The following is a 23,360-nucleotide window of genomic DNA, read 5'->3' as shown; positions in this document are numbered from 1 at the left end:
TTTAAAAACTCAAAAAAGAATTGTTGATATTTTGAAAATCTTCCAAGAAAAATGTCAAACGGCAGAGTCAATATGTCCAGGAACCACCAAGGTAAACCACACGAAAAATATGGCATTTAAATTCCCTGCACAGGTCCTGTTTTACAAAATCCAGATACCCCAGGACGGGCATCGCGGAATCTAACATTCTTGGTAGTTGGTACTCAGTTACATAAATACTATATGACAATACAGTTATTTGGAAACCAGCAGGACAAATGCTTACAAGCACTGCTATAAGCACTCTACATTTGAGACAAGCTATACACAAGTTTTAAGAAATAAATCATACAAAACTCACAAGAACAAAAACAAGGGGGGCAATCTTTGTCGCGGCGAGCAGCTCCATAAGACTATCGTTGGTTTTTGATAAACTCCATACAGACTAGTGAGCAGTCTACATGTGCGCATTTTGCAACTCACGATATATCAAATCGATGAACTCGTCATTCTGTTGGACACAGCAAGAGTTAAATCATATAGCAAATAAATATTGTTAAATTGTACAGTTTTATGCGAGGCATACCTGAACAAGTCTCTGGAGGGCATCCTTAACTTTATCCCTCGAAATAACAAGTGCATTGTGTGCAGGGGTCAGGGAAGGAGGTGGAGACGGTGGGGGGAAAGGTTGGAGTAAGGGAGTGCCATATGGAGGACGTTGAGCAGCTGTTGAAGTTGGATGAAGAGGCGTTGCTGTAGGCATCATGGATGAAGCCGGTGGTGCCACAGATGTTGAAGAAGGTGATGGAGGTGCAAAGAAAGCTGGTGTTTGAAGATTTGCAGAATGGCTGGCATGCAGATTTGTGTCATGGAGGGGAAGTGGTGGAGCTGATGAACCCCCTAAAGGATGAGGTATTTGATGTGTTGGAGTAGCAGATGGAACAATCAGCGGCACATGGGAAGATGCGACGGCCTCAGTCGATGGATGTGCTCTGGCAGCCATTTGTGCACTTGATACACTCCCAATGCTAGCAGCAGCCTGTGGATTGTTTAAAACAAAAAGGTAAGTAGGCATTACGCTATGGAAAAAAATAAAATAATAGCCCAAACTATATACAACCATGACAAGCAAGAAGCAGTCTAAACTATACTGGTAAACATGTATCAATCAGGATGAGGCAATGGCCATCATTTCGAGACTCCAGATACATGAAGAATATTTACTATTTGAACACAACTTAAGCTACTGCAAAATATATCAAATGAACTGAAAGGCATCATATAAGGAAACAGAGTTTCACGAGGCTGGAAGAGAACATACGTTGAAGTAATTAACCAGTGATTCTTCAGGTGCATCAGAAACTAGAGCAGGGGATGACAGCGGAGGTTCAAGGGGGGCATCTATAGCAGCAGATGTCGGAACAGCCTCCAGTTCTTCAAACTCACTGTTGCACATTAGAAATACTACATAGGTGAATCCAATATATTGATCACAACAGAGCTTAGAACGTGGGAAAATATTGCCCAGTGGATCCAGAAACTAAACAAAAATACCTTTTTGTGGTAGGTACTTTTGGTTTTGGAGGCACTTTTGCATAAGCATTCAGTATTCTGCAAGAAAATGTATTGAACAAAATTTGAGCAAAAGGGAAAAGTTTCCATACCTACACAGGTCATATCAGAGTCTCCTATAATAACTCTGACCCTCATGTATCAAATGAGCATCATTCACTAGTAAAAAATCCCTAGCAATCGCATTTATTTTCTTTTCAAACCCCTCTGGTTTTCTTTTGAGATGGGCATACCACCTGCTCAGAGGATTGGAGGAAAACAGATAACTTGACTGGCATATAACAATATGCATTATTCTTGATTTACATATCAAATGTATTAACTCCCTCTAAATGACTGGATAACCTTATTCACAAATCAGTGAATGCACAGCAAATGTTTTTTTAGAGGCTTAAGAGTTAAGATTGCAGTAAATGAAACTAAGTTACAAAATATCCCTATCCCAAGTTCGGTCCTACAACCTGTATATACACATCGTAGTTCCACCTAGAGAAACTGCCTTTTGTTGGCATTGTTCAGCCCTATACAACTTAAGATCCATCCATTTGTCGCACGATAACAGTCTATCCCCTTTCGAGTTAAAGTTCGCTTGAATTACACATAACAGCTCTATACCCACTAGCACAAGTGGAACAAGCAGGAGAGAAGCTTTACCTTCCAAAAAGGCTTGCGACAGCTTCACAGTCATGCTGGTTATAAAACCAAATACCATTTACTTCTTGGGCAGCATTTCGGTACAACAAATATGGTGGCTGAAGTTCATATTCAAAATCGCTTAATAGATCCTCCACCAGATTATCTGTTAAGAAGACACTAATAAGATTTTCAAAAGAGGAATCTGGCACAGTGATCAGTTTGCCTCTAAATGTACCACTTTAACAGCACAATATGAAGATTGAAGAACTTAGGCTTTCACTCCTAGTGTAGTAGCTCCTACTGATGTGATCGAGATATGAGCGTGTGTCGCTGTATTAGCTTGTCAACGTGCTGGTTTCTTTTGTAACTGGTACCCCCAGCAGATGGTTGTATTCTGTTGCTTTCTTATAAGCAGAGGTAAAACTCCTTTAAAAAAAAAGATTGAAGAACTTAGAAAAAAAAAGGTGAGACGCTAAGCACTAACACACAAAGAATTAAATATCATAATCACAGATCTTCATTTTATCGTGCAGAATACACAGAGTGTGGATTAAAGAATATCAGCATTCTGCTACTCAGAGGTCAAAGCACCTAGATCCCAGTACTGTTTTCTTTTTGTTTTTGCCAAGAGGACACATCTCTGTGCTGAATGTTAACATCTCCTTGCAAAAAAGAAAGGAATTGATGCACAGGTATCTGAGTTCTTATTGAAAAGTTTCTCAAATGGATCAACTTTTTTTAAAAAGAAAAGAGTTACTTGCCCTATTCATTGTTGTCCCTAGTGCCATTTGTCGCCTTTCGTATTTGTACATATTTAACAGCACAAAATAAAGAACTAAGAAATAGAGCTGAGGTGGTAAGTACTAACCCACACAGAATTAAAGATTATACTCAAGGTCAAAGCACCTAGATCCCAGTACACAGTACCCTTTTCTTTTGTTTTTGCCAACAGTGCACATTTCTGTGCTGAATGTTTACTTCTACAAGCTAAAAAGGAATTGATGCGCTGGTATCTGCCTATCTGGAGTAGTTATTAAAAAAGTTCCTCAAATGGATCATTTTTTTAATTTTTTAAAGAGTTACTTGCCCTGCGTCATTTTGTCGCCTTTCCTATTTGTACATGTTAGTGGTAGCATCACGAGTGGTTTGTAAAACATTATGTTGGAAGATCCGATGTATAGTCAATAATACGAGAAGCTGCAGCAGTCAGCCAATCAACGAAACCTTACATTTCTGTATTGCAGCAAAATTATTTAGTCCGCTTTAACATTTAGAGTTCTTATTAGGATGCCCTGAAGGAATGCTTAATCGCGATCCGTACTCCATAGCCTAAAGGTCCCAATGCACTTGCGACGGATCCTACAAGCACAAAATGTACTAACCAGCACACAAGCTAACGACCAAAGCAACAGGCGAGCAAAATCAGTGCAGATCGCAATGTGCGTACCAGTGTTGCGCCTGTTCATGACAATGAACTGGAACCTCGGCTGGGAGTTCCTACATGCGATCCAACAGGTTCCAGAAGCAATTAGATCACAGACGCACAGCTGGAAACCCTAGAGTAGAACCCTCGATTCCCAGATCCCCGTGACTCACCTCTTGACGACGAACAGCGACCCCTCCACGTCCTTGCGGCTCTGCACAGCGCAAGCAGAGGAAAACAAACCCCGCATCAGATCGGGGTCGGATGGGATCACAGGGCGGGCAGAGGAGAGGAGGCGGAGAATCGCTGGCTCACCCACTGGTTGAGGTCGATGTTGAAGTCGTAGAGCGTGACGTGCGCGGCGGTGATGAGGATGTCCTCGACGGCGGGGTCCAGGCGCTGGAGGACTGTGAGGTTGAGCATGCGCGTGGCCTCGGCGTCCATCGCCAGGTTCGGGGTCACCTTCCCCCCGTTCGCCTGCGGCGGCGGTGGCGGCGGCATCGCTGGACTGGGCTCGGTCTCCGCGTGTTGGGAATTGGGGTGGATCTGAGAGTTGGTCTAGCTCTAGCAGCGAGAGAGGAACTGGGGGAGTGAGCAGAGAGACACAGCACAGGAGAGGAGGAGATGTTTCCGGAACAAAATTTACAGCGCCGTACACGGGACACCTCAGTCCTCACCCCTCGTGCGTGGATCCTGGATAGACGTGGCAATGGATTAGTAAAAATCCAAAACAAATCCAACTAAATTAAACGAAAAAAATTCAAGTCTAATCTAACTCAATACAAAATAACTAATGGCCAATCCGACCTTAATTTAATTGCGTTTGAGTCCAAATTCATCTAATATATCCAATAATAACAAAATTAGTGTAAGTAGATATTAATCCTATGTCAAAAGGTAGACGCTGTAACTAAAAAAACGTGTCCACAACTTAAATTTTAGCAAAATTGACTAAAAACTTGTTGGAGATCACTCAATACGATTGCTTTCTACTTTATGCAAACTAGCAAACATGTCCATGTTGCAGCGGGGCTCAGTATATATATTGGATGCAGATTGTTCTAACTCATATGAACACAGGGCATGGGTTTGGAAAATACACAAGATATGTATGTAGGACGGGACCCAATATGTATTGGAATTGGACTCTATATCTTGTTCTAACTCTTATGAGTATAGGGTCATGAGCTCGGTGCTCGGATCTTATACAAAACATGGAGGGTGTGAGTGCAGTTTGGAAAATAAAAAATGATTTTTTTTTTGCCATTAGTCATTAGATATCTATAAACCTGTACATAATTAGGCTAGGCATAGTAGTGACTACTAGGATAGGATTGTCTTTTATTGAACTTTGTCTAGCGCCTTTATTATTGAAGGATAAATTTTTATAGGCTATTCACTTCCTCTAACTATCTAAATATTTTCAATTAGAAAGTTTCTTTACTATGTATGGAATGAGTTTTGAGCTTCGTCTCTTAGCATGGCCCCTCTGTATCTTATGGCAACATCCGTCACTGCAACAATCTAGTGAATCAGGTCTTTACACGTGAATCAGTGAATAGCACAATGTTTTATAATCAATTTACGTATAAACAATCTCTCAATCAGCATATAATTAGCATGCCACGTTAGCACCATTTATATATTAATGTGTAAGTTTAGGACCTAAATGGCATCATCGTACAAAGTTTAGAACTTAAATATCAAAATTCAAGAGTTAGAGACCCAAAGGACATTATAGTAAAAGTTTAGGGATCCATAAAGCAAAATTTAGGAGTTAGTGGCCCATATGACACCAATGTGCAAGGTTAGGGAGCACTTTGTGAATTTTACTCTTTGAAATGTTACTTCTAGACTCTAGGCATAAAGTCACCGACCAACTCGAACTGGACGTAGGGCATGTTGTCTGAACCAATATAAATCATGTGTCATTGAGTGCTAGGCCACTTCCGATTACAACATACGACAAAACTACAAATATTTACTTGTTGGTCACTTTCTACACCGACAGTTGGCGCCATCTGTAGGGAAGACGCTGTACGTTCAACACTTTTTCGTCATCGGATGACCCACTTTTCCGCCACCTTCGCCATGGCGGGCTCAGACGATATGACTCGCTTCGGCTCACTGGAGTTTCCCGCACTCCCACCTGTCGAGATGTGGGTTCCATCTGTCTCCGAGCCATCCCAGGCCTTCCTCTTTGGAAGCCTGGACTTCGTCGCCAACTGGCTCGGCGTACTACACCTCCGAGAGGAGGCACTCATTCCAGCGCCCGTCGGAGGGGCACCCTCCATCGGCTCCGGAACGCGTGACGACTTCAACAACGAGGCATCTGCGCTTCATTCCAAGCAAATTCTCTGCTCAAACCCCGCTGTGAGTAATGTACATGTTGTTATTTACTTGCTATTCTCTATCTTCCGCCGATTATCCGGAGGGACCCCGTTGTCCCCGCCACGATCGCCATACGACCGGTTCCCCTAAGGCCTCGTGTCTCCCGTGGACGCGTATGCCCGGGGGCTTCGAAGGATGCCGGCGCCGCCCCCTCTCACATCCGAATTCATAGGGATGGCGAGCTATGCTCCCACCTATTTCCTCGACCTCATGGATGACGATGTTGAGAGTGACGGCTCCAGCATCGGCGACGTGGCACTTAGCCACCGTCTGTCCTGGGAGTGCGCTATGGCGGACGTTCCAGGATAGCCACCGGTGGTGATGGGGTCCTTACAGACTCACATCACTCTAGACCCTCATGCGGAGACCCCCGATCTCACATGGGAGCACGGCGAGGAGCTACGCCAACAGCGACTGAACCAACCGCAGACTGCGCCAGTGCACTCAGCGCACCACACTACGCCCCGTGCGCATAAACCGACGAGCGACACCTGGGGTCGCGCCCGTTTGGTCCAGCGCAACACCATGGACAGGGGGAACGATCCCCCATAGTTCACTCGGGCCAATCAGAACATCAACGCTGCGGCAATGCTTCTGCGCGGCCTTCCCGAGCCGAACGACCCCAGGAACAGACGATCCACCGGAACCTCTGGGCACTAGTGGAGACCGTCGCCGTTCAATAGGCGGAGAGCTCTGCATCGTGACACCGACTCACGGCCTCTCTCCCCACCAGGGAGTGGGGACACACTAGACGAATTGGTCCACACGCTCACCGCCATAGCTGCCAAGCGCAGCATAGGAGGCCGCATCTCCGCCTCATCATGGCTTAGCGACCGCTCCGCACTGACCACCTGCACACGAGCGACTCGGGCCAAACCAAGACGTTCATAGCAGCGACCGGAGTCCCAGCCCGGATGGCCCGGGACTACGGGCCTTTGTCCAACGCATCCGACGAGCGCCGCTCCTGCAGTGCTCCAACAGAGGCCGAGGCAAGGGCAAGGCCAAGCGCTAGGATTAGGACGAGGGCCCCTCCACGCAGAGAGGGAAAAATAATAGAAAATATCGCCACTGACTGACCAACTCCGCATTGGTCGCCACGGCTGATCACACGAGCAAGCAGCCCCAGCAGGACCTTCTAGGCCACTTCCACGAGCTCATGGAGAGCCCGTGCACCAACCACGACTACCTCGTCAAACACCTCTACAAGGACTGTGAGCTCCTCAAGCACCTTCTGCGATAGGCCGACGGACCGAAGGAAGAAAAAGGCGAAGAAGCAGCGGCCAAGAAAGGGGGCGTTGCGGGCAAGGATCCGGACGACTGAAGGACAAGGTGATCCGACCGGACGTCTACCGACTGAAGGATGACAACGACAACCTTCTCACTAGCACTTGGAACAGCTATGTCGTTTCTTCCCCTAAAATTCAGTCTTACCATTGTTTACTTAACATTTGCTCCTACAAAAGCGCCTCGACCCAAACATTTTTGGCCTAGGTCGCTCGGGGGCTCCACGAGGGTGCACTACTACCTCTTTTTTTTATTTATTATCATATGGTGAAACTCCTTCCTACCCGAACAAAAGGGTAGTTCATTCCTTTAAATTGCCTTATGTAGCTTTGCTTTAAAATATTCCAACCGATCGCACCCCACCTCTACCTACGGTTATGAGCAGCTGAGCCTCACGGGCCATGCCTGGGCTCCTAAGGTTGTACCTACGGGACAAACGGGCATGTACGAAAAAGAAAGAATAAAAAACAAAATTATGCTAAGGTAAAACTAAGGAACGAAAGGGACAGGCTTCCCCGAACGGAGTGACCCAATCACAAAAAACAAAATCGATTGTAGTCATTAAGTACACAAGAACATTTATACAGGGGCTCCCCCACGAACTTAACTTTTTGCATCTACTAAACTACTTATACTTTACAAGCTATTGGGGCGGCTCGGCGGCATCTGCTGTCGGTGCGATCGACGAAGGCACAGGCTGCTCACTCCTCGACGGGACGACATTCGGCTCGGTTGAAGGCGGGGCGATGTCCACTTCCGACCTAGGCTCCATGCCATCCACAGGCTGGGCAACGTCCCCCCAACGCGCGCTTCCGGCCATGTCCTCACGGCGGGCATCCATCACCCACTGCGCAGAGACTTGCTCTACCACCAACCTTGCGTGCGACAACAAGCTCTCCCCGAGCGATTGGATGTCCTCCGTGCTCAAGCCGTCGACATACCCACTGTAGATAGTGGCGAAGTCTAGGTTTAGGTGGTACGTCGCCACTAAAGTCAACACCCTCGATGCTCCATAGAACAGCCCATGCATGATGAGGGCCTAGACCTCATTCGGGACCTCCGCTAGCTGGATGGCGGGCACTTTAGTACTTGGTGTCGACCCGAAGACTTCTGAGACGATGAGCTGGGCAACATTACGGATCTGGTCAAGTTCCCCCTCAAGAGCACGTCGCTCTTCAAGAGACTTGGCTAGTGCCTCTGCATTCTGGCCAAAAGTCGCCTTGACCATCTCCAGGTCCTGCTCCAACGACTTCACCTTTCTGCTCAGCTCTGGAAGAAGGGCGACAAGCTCAGAAACAAGTTGAAGGAAGAAACCAACACGACAAAAAACAGAAAAGGTATGTACCGAGGCAGAAGTTCTTGAGGACGGAGAATTTCTCCGCCTGGCGGGCCACCTGCTCGCGTAGCCAGGCGTTCGCCTCCTCCATCCCCATCATCCGGCCCTAAAGCGCGAGCACTTCTTGGTCTGCCTCCGACTGGGCCTTTCGCTCTGATTCCAGGGCCTTTTGCGCTGACTCCAGGGTGTTCCGCTTCGACTCAAGTGTCTCCAGGGATTTTTGGAGTGCCGCCTCGGTGTCCGCCAGGGATTTCCAAAGCCTTGCCTCGGTCTCTGCTTAGCGGGCCTTCACCGCCTCAAGCCCCCGCTCGGCGGCGGTCGCCCGCTCCGCCGCACGCTGCTCCTCCGCCCGCACCGTGGTCACTTCGGCCACTTGGTCCTGGGACTCGCGGCAGGCGGACTCCAGCGGATGCTCAAGCTCGGCCATCCGGGCATGCTCCATCCGTAGGAAACAGGACTTGCAGGACGACATCTCCTTAAGACCCTATGAAAATGAAAAACAAGCATGCTGAGGCAACCAACAAGAGACTAAGAGATCAAGGACAAACACAGAAAACTCACCTCCATGGCGAGCTGCAGGTCAACCTTAACCAACTGCTGGGTGGACTTAACCCGCTCCTGGGCGTCCTCAAGCTTCACCGACAGCTTGGCGAGATCAGACTCCATGGCGAGTCTTTTCCCCCTAAGGATGTCCCAGAGCTGACACTCTTGGGAATCCCGAAGGACGAACCGCGCCTTTGACGGGTCCTCAAGGCCAGGTGAAAGGTCCTAATGGCTAGAGGGGGGTGAATAGCCTAATAAAAATTTCTATAACAACACTTAACAAACCAATTAGACAATTATGAGGCGAAGCAAGTGTTGCGCTAGCCTACTAAAATTACAAGCCACCTACCATAATTCTAGTTTATATAGTTTCTATCCACACAATAGCTATGACACTACACTAAGTTAGTGTGCTCTCAAAGACTAACTAAAGAGCTACACTAACCAAACTAGCAAGCTCTCACAACTAGCTACACTAAAGAGCTTGGTAACTAGTTTGCGATAATGTAAAGGGAGAGAGTAAGATAGTTATACCGCCGTGTCGAGGAGTGAACCAATCAATCACAAGAATCAATATCAATGAAGACCAATCACCTTGGAATCAAATGATGAACACAATGATTTTTTACCGAGGTTCACTTGCTTGCCGGCAAGCTAGTCCTCGTTGTGGTGATTCACTCACTTGGAGGTTCACGCGCTAATTGGCATCACACGCCAAACCTTCAATAGGGTGCCGCACAACCAACACAAGATGAGGATCACACAAGCCACGAGCAATTCACTAGAGTACCTTTTGATTCTCCGCCAGGGAAAGGTCAAGAACCCCTCACAATCACCACGATCGGAGCCGAAGACAATCACCAACCTCAGCTCGACGATCCTCGCTGCTCCAAGCCGTCTAGGTGGCAGCAACCACCAAGAGTTACAAATGAACCCTGCAGTGAAACATGAACACCAAGTGCCTCTAGAAGCAAACACTCAAGCAATGCACTTGTATTCTCTCCCAATCTCATAAAGATGATGAATCAATGATGGAGATGAGTGGGAGGGCTTTAGCTAAGCTCACAAGGTTGCTATGTCAATGCAAATGGCCAAGAGTGTGAGCTTGAGCCGGCCATGGGGCTTAAATAGAAGCCTCCATGAAATAGAGCCATTGTACCCCTTCACTAGGGCACAACACTGGGGTGACCAGACGCTCCTGGTCATATCGATCGGACGCTGGACCTCAGCAGTCCGGTCACGCGATGCATGCCACGTGTCCCCTCTCTACAAATACTGAAGCGCTCGATCTCAATGGTCATGTGATGACCGGACGCAGTAGCTCAAAGTGACCGAACGCTGAACCCCAGCATCCGATCATTTCCAGTAAGCATCCAGAAATGATTTTTTCATGACTAGACACGTCTGGTCATGCTCGACCGAACTCACCCAGCTGTCCGATCACTTGGCGTTTCCCCTATGCATGACCATGTCAGTGTGATTGGACGCAGCCTAGCCAGCATCCGGTCATTTCAGCGCCAGCAGTCCGGTCGATGACCGACGCTACGCTTCTTCTACTGCTATTGACTGGACACGTCCGGTCCTTCAGAGATCCAGCGTCCGGTCACTTACAGTGACCATGTTCACCTAAGTTTAGGGCGTCGGTGGCACCGTTGGACTGTTCGCACTCTACGGCGCGGACATTCCACTGGTGAAGTTCCTAACCCTTGCTCAACTGTGCCAACCACCAAGTGTATCACCTTGTGCACATATGTTAGCATATTTTTCACAAACATTTTCAAGGGTGTTAGCACTCCACTAGATCCTAAGTGCATATGCAATGAGTTAGGGCATCTAGTGGCACTTTGATAACCACATCTCAATACAAGTTTCATCCCTCTTAATAGTATGGCTATCGATTCTAAATGTGATCACACTCTCTAAGTGTCTTGATCACCAAAATAAAATAGCTCCTACCATTTATACCTTTGCCTTGAGCCTTGTTTTTCTCTTTCTTCTTTTCAAGTCCAAGCACTTGATCATCTCCATGGCATCACCATCATCATGTCATGATCTTTATTTGCTTCACCACTTGGAATGTGCTACCTATCTCATGATCACTTGATAAACTAGGCTAGCACTTAGGGTTTCATCAATTCACCAAAACCAAACTAGAGCTTTCACCGGGCCACTCCAGATCACCCTTTGACAGCCCACAGGAGGGCCCAGCCTCTGACTGAACCACCACCAGCTCCCGCGATGGCACCGACAGCTCCACCACATCATCCGCTTCATCGTCGAATGGGATCTCCACAACCTCAGTTGCGCGGGCCGCTGAAGGGTGTTCCGACTCTGTCCCGGCCGCGTCTCCCCCCGGCGCCTTTAGCTCTAACCGCGAGGGTGAGCCGTGCAGCCCTCCACCCGGTGAGGCAGGGGGCTCGGTCTCCTTCTCCTCTTCCACCACAGCTGGTGGAGGAGGGGCCATGAGGGACACCACTAGCGAAGCCTTTGCCATCACCACCAGGATTGCCACCAGCACCATCATCGCTGCTGCCGCCGTACTAGCAATCGACCCAGGGAGCACCACCCCTAGAAGGGAAGGACTCGCTGCCCCACCCTATTCCCCCGCCGCTCGCCGTGGCGTGCTGTAGGGTGGGCCTCCAAACCTCTAGCATGGGAGTTAGGGCGATGCTCAACCCCATCATCGTCTGGCCGTTAACAAAAAGTACAGGTCAGTCATACTCCAAAAAGACTCAACCGCAAAAGATCGAAAAGAAACAAAGAAGAACATACCAGGAGGTAAGTGGCATGACTCTGAAACCAAGACCCGGCATCGATGGGTCCGCAGGGCGAGGACCGCTCCTAAGCTACGACCTATGCCCCCCCTCAATTCAGCCAAGGGCGGAGTCATCCCAACCGGCTCCTGCTCGGCCTACGGGTCACCACGACCTTCAGCTCGGGACGTGCCGACCGTAGCAGCAGGCGGGACATCCTCCCACTATGGGTCACATGTTGGCATTGGTCCCGACGATGCATGGGTGCAAGCCCACTGCTCTAATTGCCTGGCCTGCTTGGCCACGCCTGCAGCAGGTGGGGATGAGACTAGCGATGCCACCGAGGGGCGCAGTGACCGCTTTCGCTTTGCCTCCTGTTCACCGACGGCGTCCATGCTCGCAGTACGCTTCCTCGGCACGGTGTTGACACCGTTTTTTGCACGTGTCAAAATGATCGGAGTGGACTAATCGGCAAGGGGAAAGTTACTATATATTCTGATAGCCGATGAAAGCCAGCTTGTAAAGATGGTTGCCGATAGCTGGTGGTGGTCGATGGAAAGGTTGATTTAGACTCGGGTGTTGCCGATGAGGTTGGAGGTGTTATTGTCGATGCCGATGAAGGGAGGCTTGAAGACTACTGCCGATGAAACAGAGAGTATGCCGATGAAGGAAGACTTGAAGACTACTGCCGATGAAACAGGGAGTATGCCGATGAAGGAAGACTTGAAGACTACTGCCGATGAAACAGGGAGTATGCCGATGAAGGAAGACTTGAAGACTATTGCCGATGAAATAGGGAGTATGCCGATGGGAAGGAGGACGGTGAGATTTCCATCGTAATTGAGGCGGACAGGGAAATAGATAGGAGTTGATTTCCTTTTCTATATTTGTTAGAGTATGATTCATGTAAGAGTCACGTGTTTCCTTAGATATGGGCTTGGTGTCCTAGTTGTGTTTGGTTGTGTCTCTTTAGATTAGGGTATAAATATGGAGTGAGGGGCAATGTAATGAAGATACCAATCAATATCAAAACCAAGTTTTACTCCTATTTACATCTACTTACTTTTCGGCGACTTCGTCAATTTGCATATTTTTTCTTTTTACGAGTTCTCATTGATTCGGCGAGTTGCATTGTCTCAGTGCGACCTTCGGTGACTCTCGAGTTCCGCGTGAGTACCTCTTGGCCGTGACTTCCGGGCGTATCGTTGTTGTCAGGACCAAAGTGCTCGTATCTTCATCCTTGTCGATTAACAGGTCAAATCGACTAGCATGCTTTGGATATCGATTCGGGTATTAGCCCTTTGTGTTTGCAGATCCACTTTTGCATCAACACATCTTTTGGCACGCTCGGTGGGACCAATCAATCCGATCAGTATGTTCAATTCCGAGATCGATGCGGGGAACATTATCGCGGTATCAGAAGAAGATCTTAAGGAAGAGCAGAGGCAGACTATGGAAAAGGTTGTAGAAGAATACAGGCAGCTTTGTCTGAAATCGTTTAGCCTGAACAAGAGTGGACAAGTCATCCAGAAGCAAGATTTGCCATTGCCTCGGCAGGTTACCTTTAACTCCAATCCTGGTAAACTTCAAGAGATGGTTAATTCTGCAGTAAATCATGCTTTGATTAATCATTCCAATGTGCTGTCCAATACTGTTCATAATGCTGTGGTTCGAACTCTCAAAGAAGGACAAGCGTCACCGCATTATGTTGGGCCTGCCTATCACCAACCAGAGCCGGCATCTGTCAATACTCCATCGGCTCCCTCGGCCGTTATGGGTACAGAAGTTACTTCTTCTCCAGTATCGGCAGGCTTACCTAATATTCAATCTACACCGATACGATCAGATCCGGTACTACCAGGAGGATGAATTCAGCTTAATATAGATCTATCGGCATCAGCTATGTTAGGTCCTGTGTCTCAAAATAGCCAGATTCCTGCTAATTGGTGGGGATATGGTATGCCTCCGGAGTCATCTGCTTTCAATCCTGGATTACCTCAAGTGTTTGATGCAGTAGGAAAAGCTCCTATACCATCGGCTGTTTCGCCGATGGCTCAAGTGCCTCAATATGCCACAGCAACTACTGTGCAACCAACTCCAGGGGGTTTCCAGATGCCTTTGGTTCAAACGCCCAGTTCAAATCCATCGGCAAGCTTACTGCCGATGCAGCAGAAAGCCCCTGTTATGAGTCAAACTAGGGTTCAGTTCATGCCTCAAGCTGGTTATAATTATCCAACAATGTCAGCAAATTACCAGCCATCGGTAAGTTTTGTACCGATGAGTTCTAATAATGGTTGGTCAGGACAGTTACCTGTTCAACATACAGTTCAGCAAAATCAGCAGGTTGCAAGGATTCAACAAGGTCATATGCAAACTGGTTTTCAGAATCAAGCATCGGTAGCACAGCCGATGAATCCTTTCCAATAGGTTAATGGACCACAAGTAACGGCGAATATGCCGATTGCTGGAGATCGTGGGCCACAAAGATATGTGGAGGGATATCAGCAGGCACTTCCTGTAGAAATTCAGCCAGTTCGTCATCAGGAGGCTGATGCTTTTTGGGCCGATAGGATAGCAGAAATTATGAAGGATCAGTTTGGGATAAAGCCCAAGGTCAATACTTATTCTTATAGGACTCCATATCCTCCTGCATATGATTTAATTCCTCTCCCAAATCGGTACAAGGTACCAGATTTCACTAAATTCTCCGGGCAAGATGACACATCAACAATGGAACACGTCAATCGCTTCATTATTCAATGTGGAGAGGCAGCTAGCAGAGATGAATTAAGAGTTCAATTATTTTCATCATCTTTGTCTGGATCGGCATTTACGTGGTTCATTTCATTACCACCAAATTCTATTATTACCTGGGCTGATCTAGAAAAATAATTTCATAAGTATTTCTTTGCTAGAATCCATGAAAAGAAGCTTACCGATTTAGTAAAATTGAGACAGCGCAATGATGAATCGGTAGAGAGCTTTGTGCAAAGGCTACGAGATGTAAAAAATAAGTGCTACAGTCTGGTGCTGGATGATCGGCAGCTTGCCGATCTAGCTTTCCAAGGGTTATTGCCACATCTTAAAGACAGATATGCTTCTCAGGAGTTTGAAAGTCTCAGTCATCTTGTGCAAAGGATCTCTGATCAAGATACTAGGGTTTTTGAACCTAAAAAGAATTGGAGTAAAAAGGTATCATTTGTTGAAGAAGTAGGAGATTCTGATTCTGATGAAGAACCAGTTATCGGCTTAGCTGAGTGGGTTAAGAATAAAAAGCCGATATCTTGTCCCTTTGGTCAAAAAGAGCCAGAAAAGTTTACCTTTGATATCACCAAGGCCGACAAAATATTTGATCTTCTGCTTCAAGAGGGCCAAATTAAGCTATCACCTAATCATGTGATCCCATCGGCAGAAGAGTTGAAGAAGATCTTGTACTGCAAATGGCACAATGCAACTTCACACAGTACAAATGAGTGCAAGGTGTTCAGGCAACAGTTACAATCGGCTATTGAATCTGGGAGAATTAAGTTTGGTACTTCCAAGGCCCAGAAGCCGATGAAAATTGATCAACACCCTTTTCCAGCAAATATGTTGGAGGCCAAAGGGAAGACTAAAGTATTGACATCAGAGGCTGCTGAGAAAAACACATCAGTAGATCCCCAACATCGGATAACTACCGATGATGCAAAAAGTAAGGGCTTGCTGGGAGAAAGCAGTAGTTCCAAAAATCCTCCTCGACCTGGCATTGTGATTACTCATCGAAGGCAGCAGGAGAGTTGGCGTCAGCGAAATGACCAATATCGACAACAGCAAGAAGAGAGACGTCGGGAAGAATGGCATCGGCATAAAGATCATTGGAGGTGCCCGTTTTTTATCCATTGCTGGGAAGAAGGTATTAAATTACCAACTATTGAAAATTGCCCTGAGTGCAATGGTTATTATGGGGTCAATCGGTCAGAAAGGAGGTTTCAACCTGGCAATCAGGGTTTATTTATCAATGAGCTGATTAGAGGCAGAGCATCAGTGCATGATCGGCTGGGGGGCAGACTTAGTGTACATGAAAGGCTTGGTAAACGCGCTGGATATTTTCCAAGGAATCAAGAGGAGCTTGAGGAAATGGCAAATGCAAGAGTTCCCGATGAGGAAATATTCTACAGGGACCCTAATATACGCCGTGTAGAGTCAACTAGGACCTGTTATCAGCCGGTTTGGAAAACCAAGTTTCCTCGATGGTGCCCGGAGGGTCTGACAAAGACGCAGAGAAGGAGGATGCAACGTGAGCGTCAGGAGGATTTATACCAAGAGGAAAATTCCTCCAATGAGAGGTCCGGTCATCAGCAGTGGCAGGTAAAACACAAAAATAAGGGTCCATTGGCAGATGTTAATATAGTATTCATGTTGCCGATGGAGTTTTTGGCACTATCTGATAATGAGGAAGAAGTTGTTCTCTCTGATCAAGTAGCTCAGTTGACACTAGATCCAATGATGGCTGTTTTTGAGAAACCTACCGATGACGAGAGACAAGCATCTTAAGGCTTTGTTTGTGAAGGGCAGAGTTGATGGGCAGCCTGTGTCTAAGGTACTTATTGATGGAGGGGCTGCGATTAATATTATGCCTTATGTGATGTATCGGAAACTTGGTAAGGGAGATCAAGACTTGACCAAAACCTGATATGATGCTGAAAGATTTTGAAGGCAATGTGTCACCGGCTAAAGGGGCAGTATGCGTTGAATTGACCATCGGCAGCAAAACCTTGCCGACGACGTTCTTTGTTATTAACGGCAAGGGTAGCATATAATCTGCTTCTAGGGAGGGATTGGATTCATGCTAATTGTTGTGTTCCTTCTACAATGCATCAATGCCTCATACAGTGGATTGGGGATAAGATTGAGGTTGTCCCTGGTGATTCTTCTTATATCATCGCATCGGCAGAATCAGATACTTATGAGCGAACTAAATGCATATCAGGAGAAGCTTGGGAAAAAGAGTTCCTTAGAGTTGCTGATTATGAAATTCCACCGATCCAAGCAGTCGGTTCTGAAGAAGAATTTTAATGGATAGGTTTGCCGATGATGGAAAATTAGGTCAAGGGTTCACATCGGCAGATGATTTAGTAGAAGTAGATATCGGTGATGGCGATAGGCCAAGACCTACTTTTATTAGTGCTAAGTTAGATTCCAAGTGTAAGCAGCAAATAATTGATGTGTTAAAAGAGTATAAAGATTGTTTTGCTTGGGATTATACTGAGATGCCTGGATTAGACCGATCGGTAGTTGAACATCGGTTACCTATCAAATCTGGATTTCGGCCACATCAGCAGCCAGCGCGCCGATGCAACCCTAATATACTTCCTGATATTAAGGCCAAAATAACTAAATTAATTGAGGCAAAGTTTATTCGGCAGTGTCGATATGCAGAGTGGATCTCTAATGTGGTTCCTGTTTATAAGAAAAATGGAAAACTTCGTGTTTGTATTGATTTCAGGAATCTCAACAAAGCCACACCGATGGATGGCTATCCAATGCCGATTGCTGATTTGTTGATTGATGCTGCAGCCGGACATCAAATTATCAGCTTCATGGATGGTAATGCAGGCTACAATCAAATATTCATGGCTGAAGAAGATATTCCCAAGACTGCTTTCAGATGTCCTAGGTCATGTGGGGTTGTTTGAGTGGATAGTTATGACGTTTAGGTTTGAAAAATGCCGGCGCTACTTATCAGAGAGCTATGAACTTTATTTTTCATGAATACATCGGCACATCAGTGGAGATTTACATTGATGATGTGGTGATTAAGTCTGGAGATATCACGAAAACATTTAGCCGATCTACGAAAGATACTGGAGTGCACAAGGAAGCATGGATTGAAGATGAATCCTAATAAATGTGCATTTGGTGTATCGGCAGGACAATTCTTGGGTTTTATGGTGCATCAGCGGGGCATCGAAATCAGTAGGAAGTCTATTGATGCGATTAACAAGGTGGTTGCTCCTGTCAATAAGACTGAATTGTAGTCTTTGATCGGTAAGATTAATTTCATTAGAAGATTCATATCTAATCTGTCGGGTAAGATCAAGGCTTTCAGTCCACTACTTAAATTGAAAGCCGATCAGGAATTTGTATGGGGAGCTGAGCAGCAGTTAGCCCTCGATGAAATTAAGAAATATTTAACAAATCCTCCAGTGCTAGTTCCACCTCAACACGGGAAGCCTTTCAGGTTATATTTGTCAACTGATGATACAGTTAGTCGGTTCAGCTCTTATTCAAGAATTTGAAGGGAAAGAACGTGTCATTTATTATTTGAGCAGAAGATTAGTGGATGCTGAGACGAGGTATTCGGCCATCGAAAAATTATGTCTGTGTTTATACTTTTCTTGTGTCAAATTAAGGCATTATTTGTTATCTGCCGAATGTACGGTCATATGCAAAGACGACGTAGTCAAGTACATGCTGTCAATGCCGATATTAAGTGGTAGAATCGGCAAGTGGATTTTAGCATTATCAGAATTTGAACTACGTTACGAATCGACCAAGGCAGTTAAGGGGCAAGTTATGGCTGATTTCGTCACTCAGCATTGTAATACAGTGGACTCTCTGGAGATTGCCCCTTGGACACTTTTCTTCGATGGGTCCACATGCGGTGAAGGAGCAGGTATCGGCATTGTGTTGATTTCACCTCAAGGAAGGAAGTATGAGTTTTCATTGCCGATTGTTGCTACATCGACAAACAATCAGGCTGAATACCAAGCCTTGATAAAAGGGTTAGAATTACTGAAGGAGATACGTGCCGATGCTGTTGAAATCTTTGGTGATTCTATGCTAGTTATAAATCAATTGGCTGGAATTTATGAATGCCGAAGTGAAGCTTTGATTTCGTATTATGAAAGATGTTTGCAATTGTTGAAAGGATTTAGAGATTTTCGTCTTGAACATATCTCTCGATTGCATAATGAGGAAGCTAATCGACTAGCTCAGCATGCTTCAGGGTATCAGCCTATTCAGGAAGTGCTAACATCGGCAGTTGATACCGATGACTGGAGGAAGGAGATTGTCGATTATTTAAAGGATCCATATAGAAAGGTTGAGAGACGTATAAGGTTCCAAGCTACCAAGTATGTGCTCCTCGATGATGAATTATATTATCGAACTATAGATGGAGTTTTACTTAGATGTGTTAGCAGTGATGAATCGAAAAGCTTGATGGGTGAAATTCATGAAGGAGTGTGTGGGGCGCATCAATCGGCTTTCAAGATGAAGTGGATGATCAGAAGGAATGGGTACTATTGGCCGACTATTCTTGAAGATTGTTTTAAATATTTTAAAGGATGTCAGGGGTGTCAAAAGTTTGGTAATATTCAAAGAGCGCCTGCATCGGCTATGAACCCTATAATCAAACCGTGGCCGTTCCGGGGATGGGCTATTGATCTCATTGGTCAGATTTATCCGCCATCGAGTAAAGGACATAAATTTATTCTGGTTGCTACCGATTATTTCACAAAATGGGTTGAGGCAATTCCTTTAAAAAAGGTGACATCGGTTAATATGATTGATTTTGTGAAAGAGCATATTGTTTACCGATTTGGTATTCCTCAGACTATCACTACCGATCAGGGCACTATGTTTACATCTAGGAGAATTTGATGAGTTTGCTGTAGGTATGGGAATTAAAGTTTTAAATTCTTCTCCATATTATGCTCAAGCTAATGGTCAAGCTGAGGCTTCTAACAAAGGGATCATCAAACTCATTAAGCGCAAAATTGAAGAAAATCCTAGGAGGTGGCATACAGTATTAAATGAAGCCTTGTGGTCATATCGGATGTCATGTCATGGTGCAACCAAAGTAACGCCTTATCAGTTAGTATATGGACACGATGCAGTATTGCCTTGGGAAATTAAAGTTGGCTCTAGGCGAATACGTTCTCAAAATCAGCTGACAGCCGATGATTATAATACTCTTATGAAGGATGAGTTGGAAGATGTGGCGGGTCATCGGTTAAGGGCTTTAGTTAGCATCGAAGAAAATAAGAAAAGAGTAGCCAGATGGTATGACAAGAAGGTGAAGGTAAAGGAGTTTGCCGATGGAGATCTGGTCTGGAAATTGATTTTACCGATTGGGACTAAAAGTTCAAAGTTTGGAAAGTGGTCTCCTAATTGGGAAGGTCCATATCGGATAAATCAGTCTGTTCCTGGTAACGCATATATTCTAGAAACCCTCGAAGGGGTTGTGTTTCCCAGAGCATTAAATGGAAAATATTTAAAGAAATATTACCCTAGCATCTGGATGGATGCATAAAAGTATAAGTGCCGATAACAGTCCTATCGGCTAGAATTATGCAAGGATGTCAATGTCTCATAAAGTGCCGATACAATAAACAAGATTACAAGTTCAAAAGGGATTGGATAGCTAATATCGCACGCAGGCGAATCTGGTCGGCTTCCTCCATTTCTTTGATATCGTCATCGGCAGCACCCTCCACAGGCTTGAGTTTTTTCTTCATGGCCAAAGCTTTGCGAGCCTGGATATCTCTTTCTTGCTGAAGGGCTTTGATGGCATTGGGTAGCTGGCTTTCTTCTTGTTGAGCATGAGTTAAGGCTGCATCGACTTCTTTCAATTCAGCCAATAGAGCCATCTTCCTTGCCGATAAATCCAAGATTTTCTGCTTAAGTTCAGCACCCGAAGTCTGCAAGTTGCCGATGCCCTTGTGCTTCTCATCGGCAATTTGTTTCAGTTGTAGCATCTCTTCTTTGAGTTGAGCCTGAGCTGCTCTATCGGCAATACGTTGAGCAGCCCGTTGATATTGTAGTTGGCGGCTTTCTAAATGGGCTGCTGGGAAGAGTACTTCTTCAACATCGGCAGGGACCTGGCCACGGATTGTTTTGAAAATTGCCTTTGCGGGGTCCGAGTCATCTACCAGTTGGGCGGTATCCTGCTGTAGCAAGTTCAGGAGAGCTTCCAACTTGGACTTAGTTTCTGCCGATATTGTTCCCAGTGCAAGGGAAGAACTTGTTTCCTCTCCATCATCGTCAGAGACGTCAATAGCAAAGGAGAATAGGCTGTTTGGGGAGTCTTGTTCCTGAGAAAAAAAAGGAGGTCAGTTAAGGATAAGTATGAGTATTGTAAATCAGCTAGGTTAATCGGTTTACCTGTTTCAAGGCAATTTCCTGTGCTTGACTGGAGGAAGCAACCTGGAGTATGCCGTGTGGGGGATCGGCTGAGCTTGCCGATGTGATATCCTCTGTGACTTCATCGGTGGTTGGCTCTTGAGGTATGATGATCGATGACATTGGGGCAGATGTAGGGATCGGCGTGGACCTTTGTCGTTTTGGCTGTGCCTCAGCATCTGTTAAAGCTTTGCGCTTTGCTTGGGCATCGGCAACGATTGGCTGGGGGGCATCGGCACTTGTTGGTTGTGAAGCTTGGATATCTGGTACGCTTGCCGATGTACCCAATTGTTGCTGCAAAACAAGTGTAAGGTATGATATTTAACAGATAAAATGAGAAGTCAAGAGGATACCTCTGAAGGTTTGTCAAAAGAAGTGGTGCTTGATATCGGAGGAATTGCCGATGACGATCCAGCAGCAGCTCTTACCCCCTGATGATTAATGTTAATACAGTTTGTGATCGGCATAAGTAGAAATAAACAAGGTTGTTACCTTGAATGCCTTGACCAAGGTTGTAGCAGCAGCCGATGGAGTGGCCCTAGCTGTAGCCAATTTGGACTTGGAGGTGATGGTCTTGGTACGGATCTTCTGGTGAGTCAAAGCAGTTAAGGTGGGGGCGTTGTAGCCGATCGGTGATATCGGGGAAACAGGCTGAAGATCGAAGGGTTTCCCACTTTTGCTCACAGATGGTGCTGGGTTGTTAACCTATCATAAGAGAGTCAGTTACTGATATATGAAGGGAAAAGCAGAAGGGAGTTAAAAGAAACTTACTGCGTCGTCAGGGATGGCATATTCAGGGTCGATCATGTGCCGATATGTGTGAGCAGAAGTTGCAAACAGTTGTTCCTTCCACTCTCGCCACCATTGCTTATATGACTCGGTGATGAAGGATACTGGCGTCTAGGTGGATATATCAACATCTGTAGTATCGGCATCGGGGGAGAGTTGTACTACCTTGTTCCAATCTGTTCCACAGGTGATTGTTTCCCTGGGTTTGATCACATCGGCAAAGCAAAGTTTGATTGGCAGTTGCCCAAAAGCCAATTGACGGGATACTGCCGATGGGTTGTAAAATTCATACGTAATGTTGGTGTTTTTCCCGCTACCAAATGTATTTACTGGAATTGCCCTGGGAGTAATGATGGCCATCATGAGTTCCTTATCCTGATTCAGGGTGTCATCGGCAAAGTTGAAAAGAAGGGGGAATCTGTTTTCCTCGTCAATATAAGGTACCCAGGCCCTATGATCACGAGAAAGACCATTGTAGAAGCTTTGGAAGAATCTGCCGATCTGGTCTTCATTGGCCTCTGTTCCAGGAAGGACAATTATGGCTTCACCAAAATTGAGGGGTGAGCGTGTTGCCGATTCATCGTCCCTGAGCACATGGTCTTCAGCAATTTCTCGTGGGAATTGTTGGGCAAAAAAGTCCCATTGCAAACGTTTGTGCATATGGGCATTCAGCCACATGTTGATAAACCACCACGGGCCTCCTAGGTTGCCGATGGGTTCGCCAAGCAAAAGTTTCTGAGACACTTGATGAAGAAGATGATAAGTGGAGCTCAGAAGGTATCGGCCAAGAGGAAACCTTACACCATTAGCCAAAAGTTCAGCTGCGGGGAGGAAGGCGTTGGTTGGTCCTACTGATCGACCACAGAAGATAAATTTTTCTAACCACATATTCAAGAATGTGGCATGTTCCCTCTGGTTAAGTGTCCCAGGTCTTCTGGTATTCTTGAATGTATCCCGTCCAACCGCCGATGTTGCGGGTATTCACCCTATATTCAGATTTTCTACCATAGATGGAGCCTTCATCGGCAGTTGAAATATCCAAGCCAGTGAGCATGTGGACATCGGCAAGTGTGGGAGTAGCTGGGCCATGTCCAAACATAAAAGTGTTTGTTGTGTCTGACCAGAAGTAAGCAGCTGCAATCATCATTGATTCATTCTTCTGCATATCGGCAATAGATAGCCTAATGCATTGGTCTAACTTCCGTTCTGCCCAGTATACTTGCATCGATCTATTAACCCTCAAGTACCAATCTTTCCACCCTTTGGTGGTTTTGGGCCAAGATCGGAATGTGTCTTTCCATAAATTCAGAGAGAAATTTTGGGCTCTAAAGGGGATTCTGTTAACCTCTGCATTAATCAGATCAGTTGGATCTGGGTTGCCCATTGGTCCTAGGCATTGGACATGCGGCTGATCGGTTGGAATAACTAATTTGTTGCGCAGTTCCTAAGTTTAAAGGATCCGGAGAACAAAAGAAAGGAAAAATCACCA

General features: G+C 45.9%; 1 protein-coding gene across 1 annotated transcript; it reads right to left on the bottom strand.

Annotated features, from left to right (window-relative positions):
* Positions 1-94: 94 nt before the first annotated feature.
* LOC136504492 (mRNA-decapping enzyme-like protein) lies at positions 95-4,210 on the bottom strand. The gene is made up of 8 exons (XM_066499431.1): positions 3,926-4,210; positions 3,784-3,824; positions 3,635-3,684; positions 2,206-2,350; positions 1,534-1,590; positions 1,301-1,424; positions 566-1,018; positions 95-490 (listed from the first exon to the last, which is right to left on the bottom strand). The coding sequence occupies exons 1-8, from the start codon at positions 4,109-4,111 to the stop codon at positions 437-439; spliced, it is 1,110 nt and encodes a 369-aa protein (XP_066355528.1). The 5' UTR covers positions 4,112-4,210; the 3' UTR covers positions 95-436.
* Between the last annotated feature and the right edge of the window lie 19,150 nt (positions 4,211-23,360).

Source organism: Miscanthus floridulus, chromosome 14 (genome assembly GCF_019320115.1).
Source record: "Miscanthus floridulus cultivar M001 chromosome 14, ASM1932011v1, whole genome shotgun sequence".
Lineage (NCBI taxonomy): Eukaryota > Viridiplantae > Streptophyta > Magnoliopsida > Poales > Poaceae > Miscanthus > Miscanthus floridulus.
This window is presented reverse-complemented; position numbering and strand designations above follow the sequence as displayed.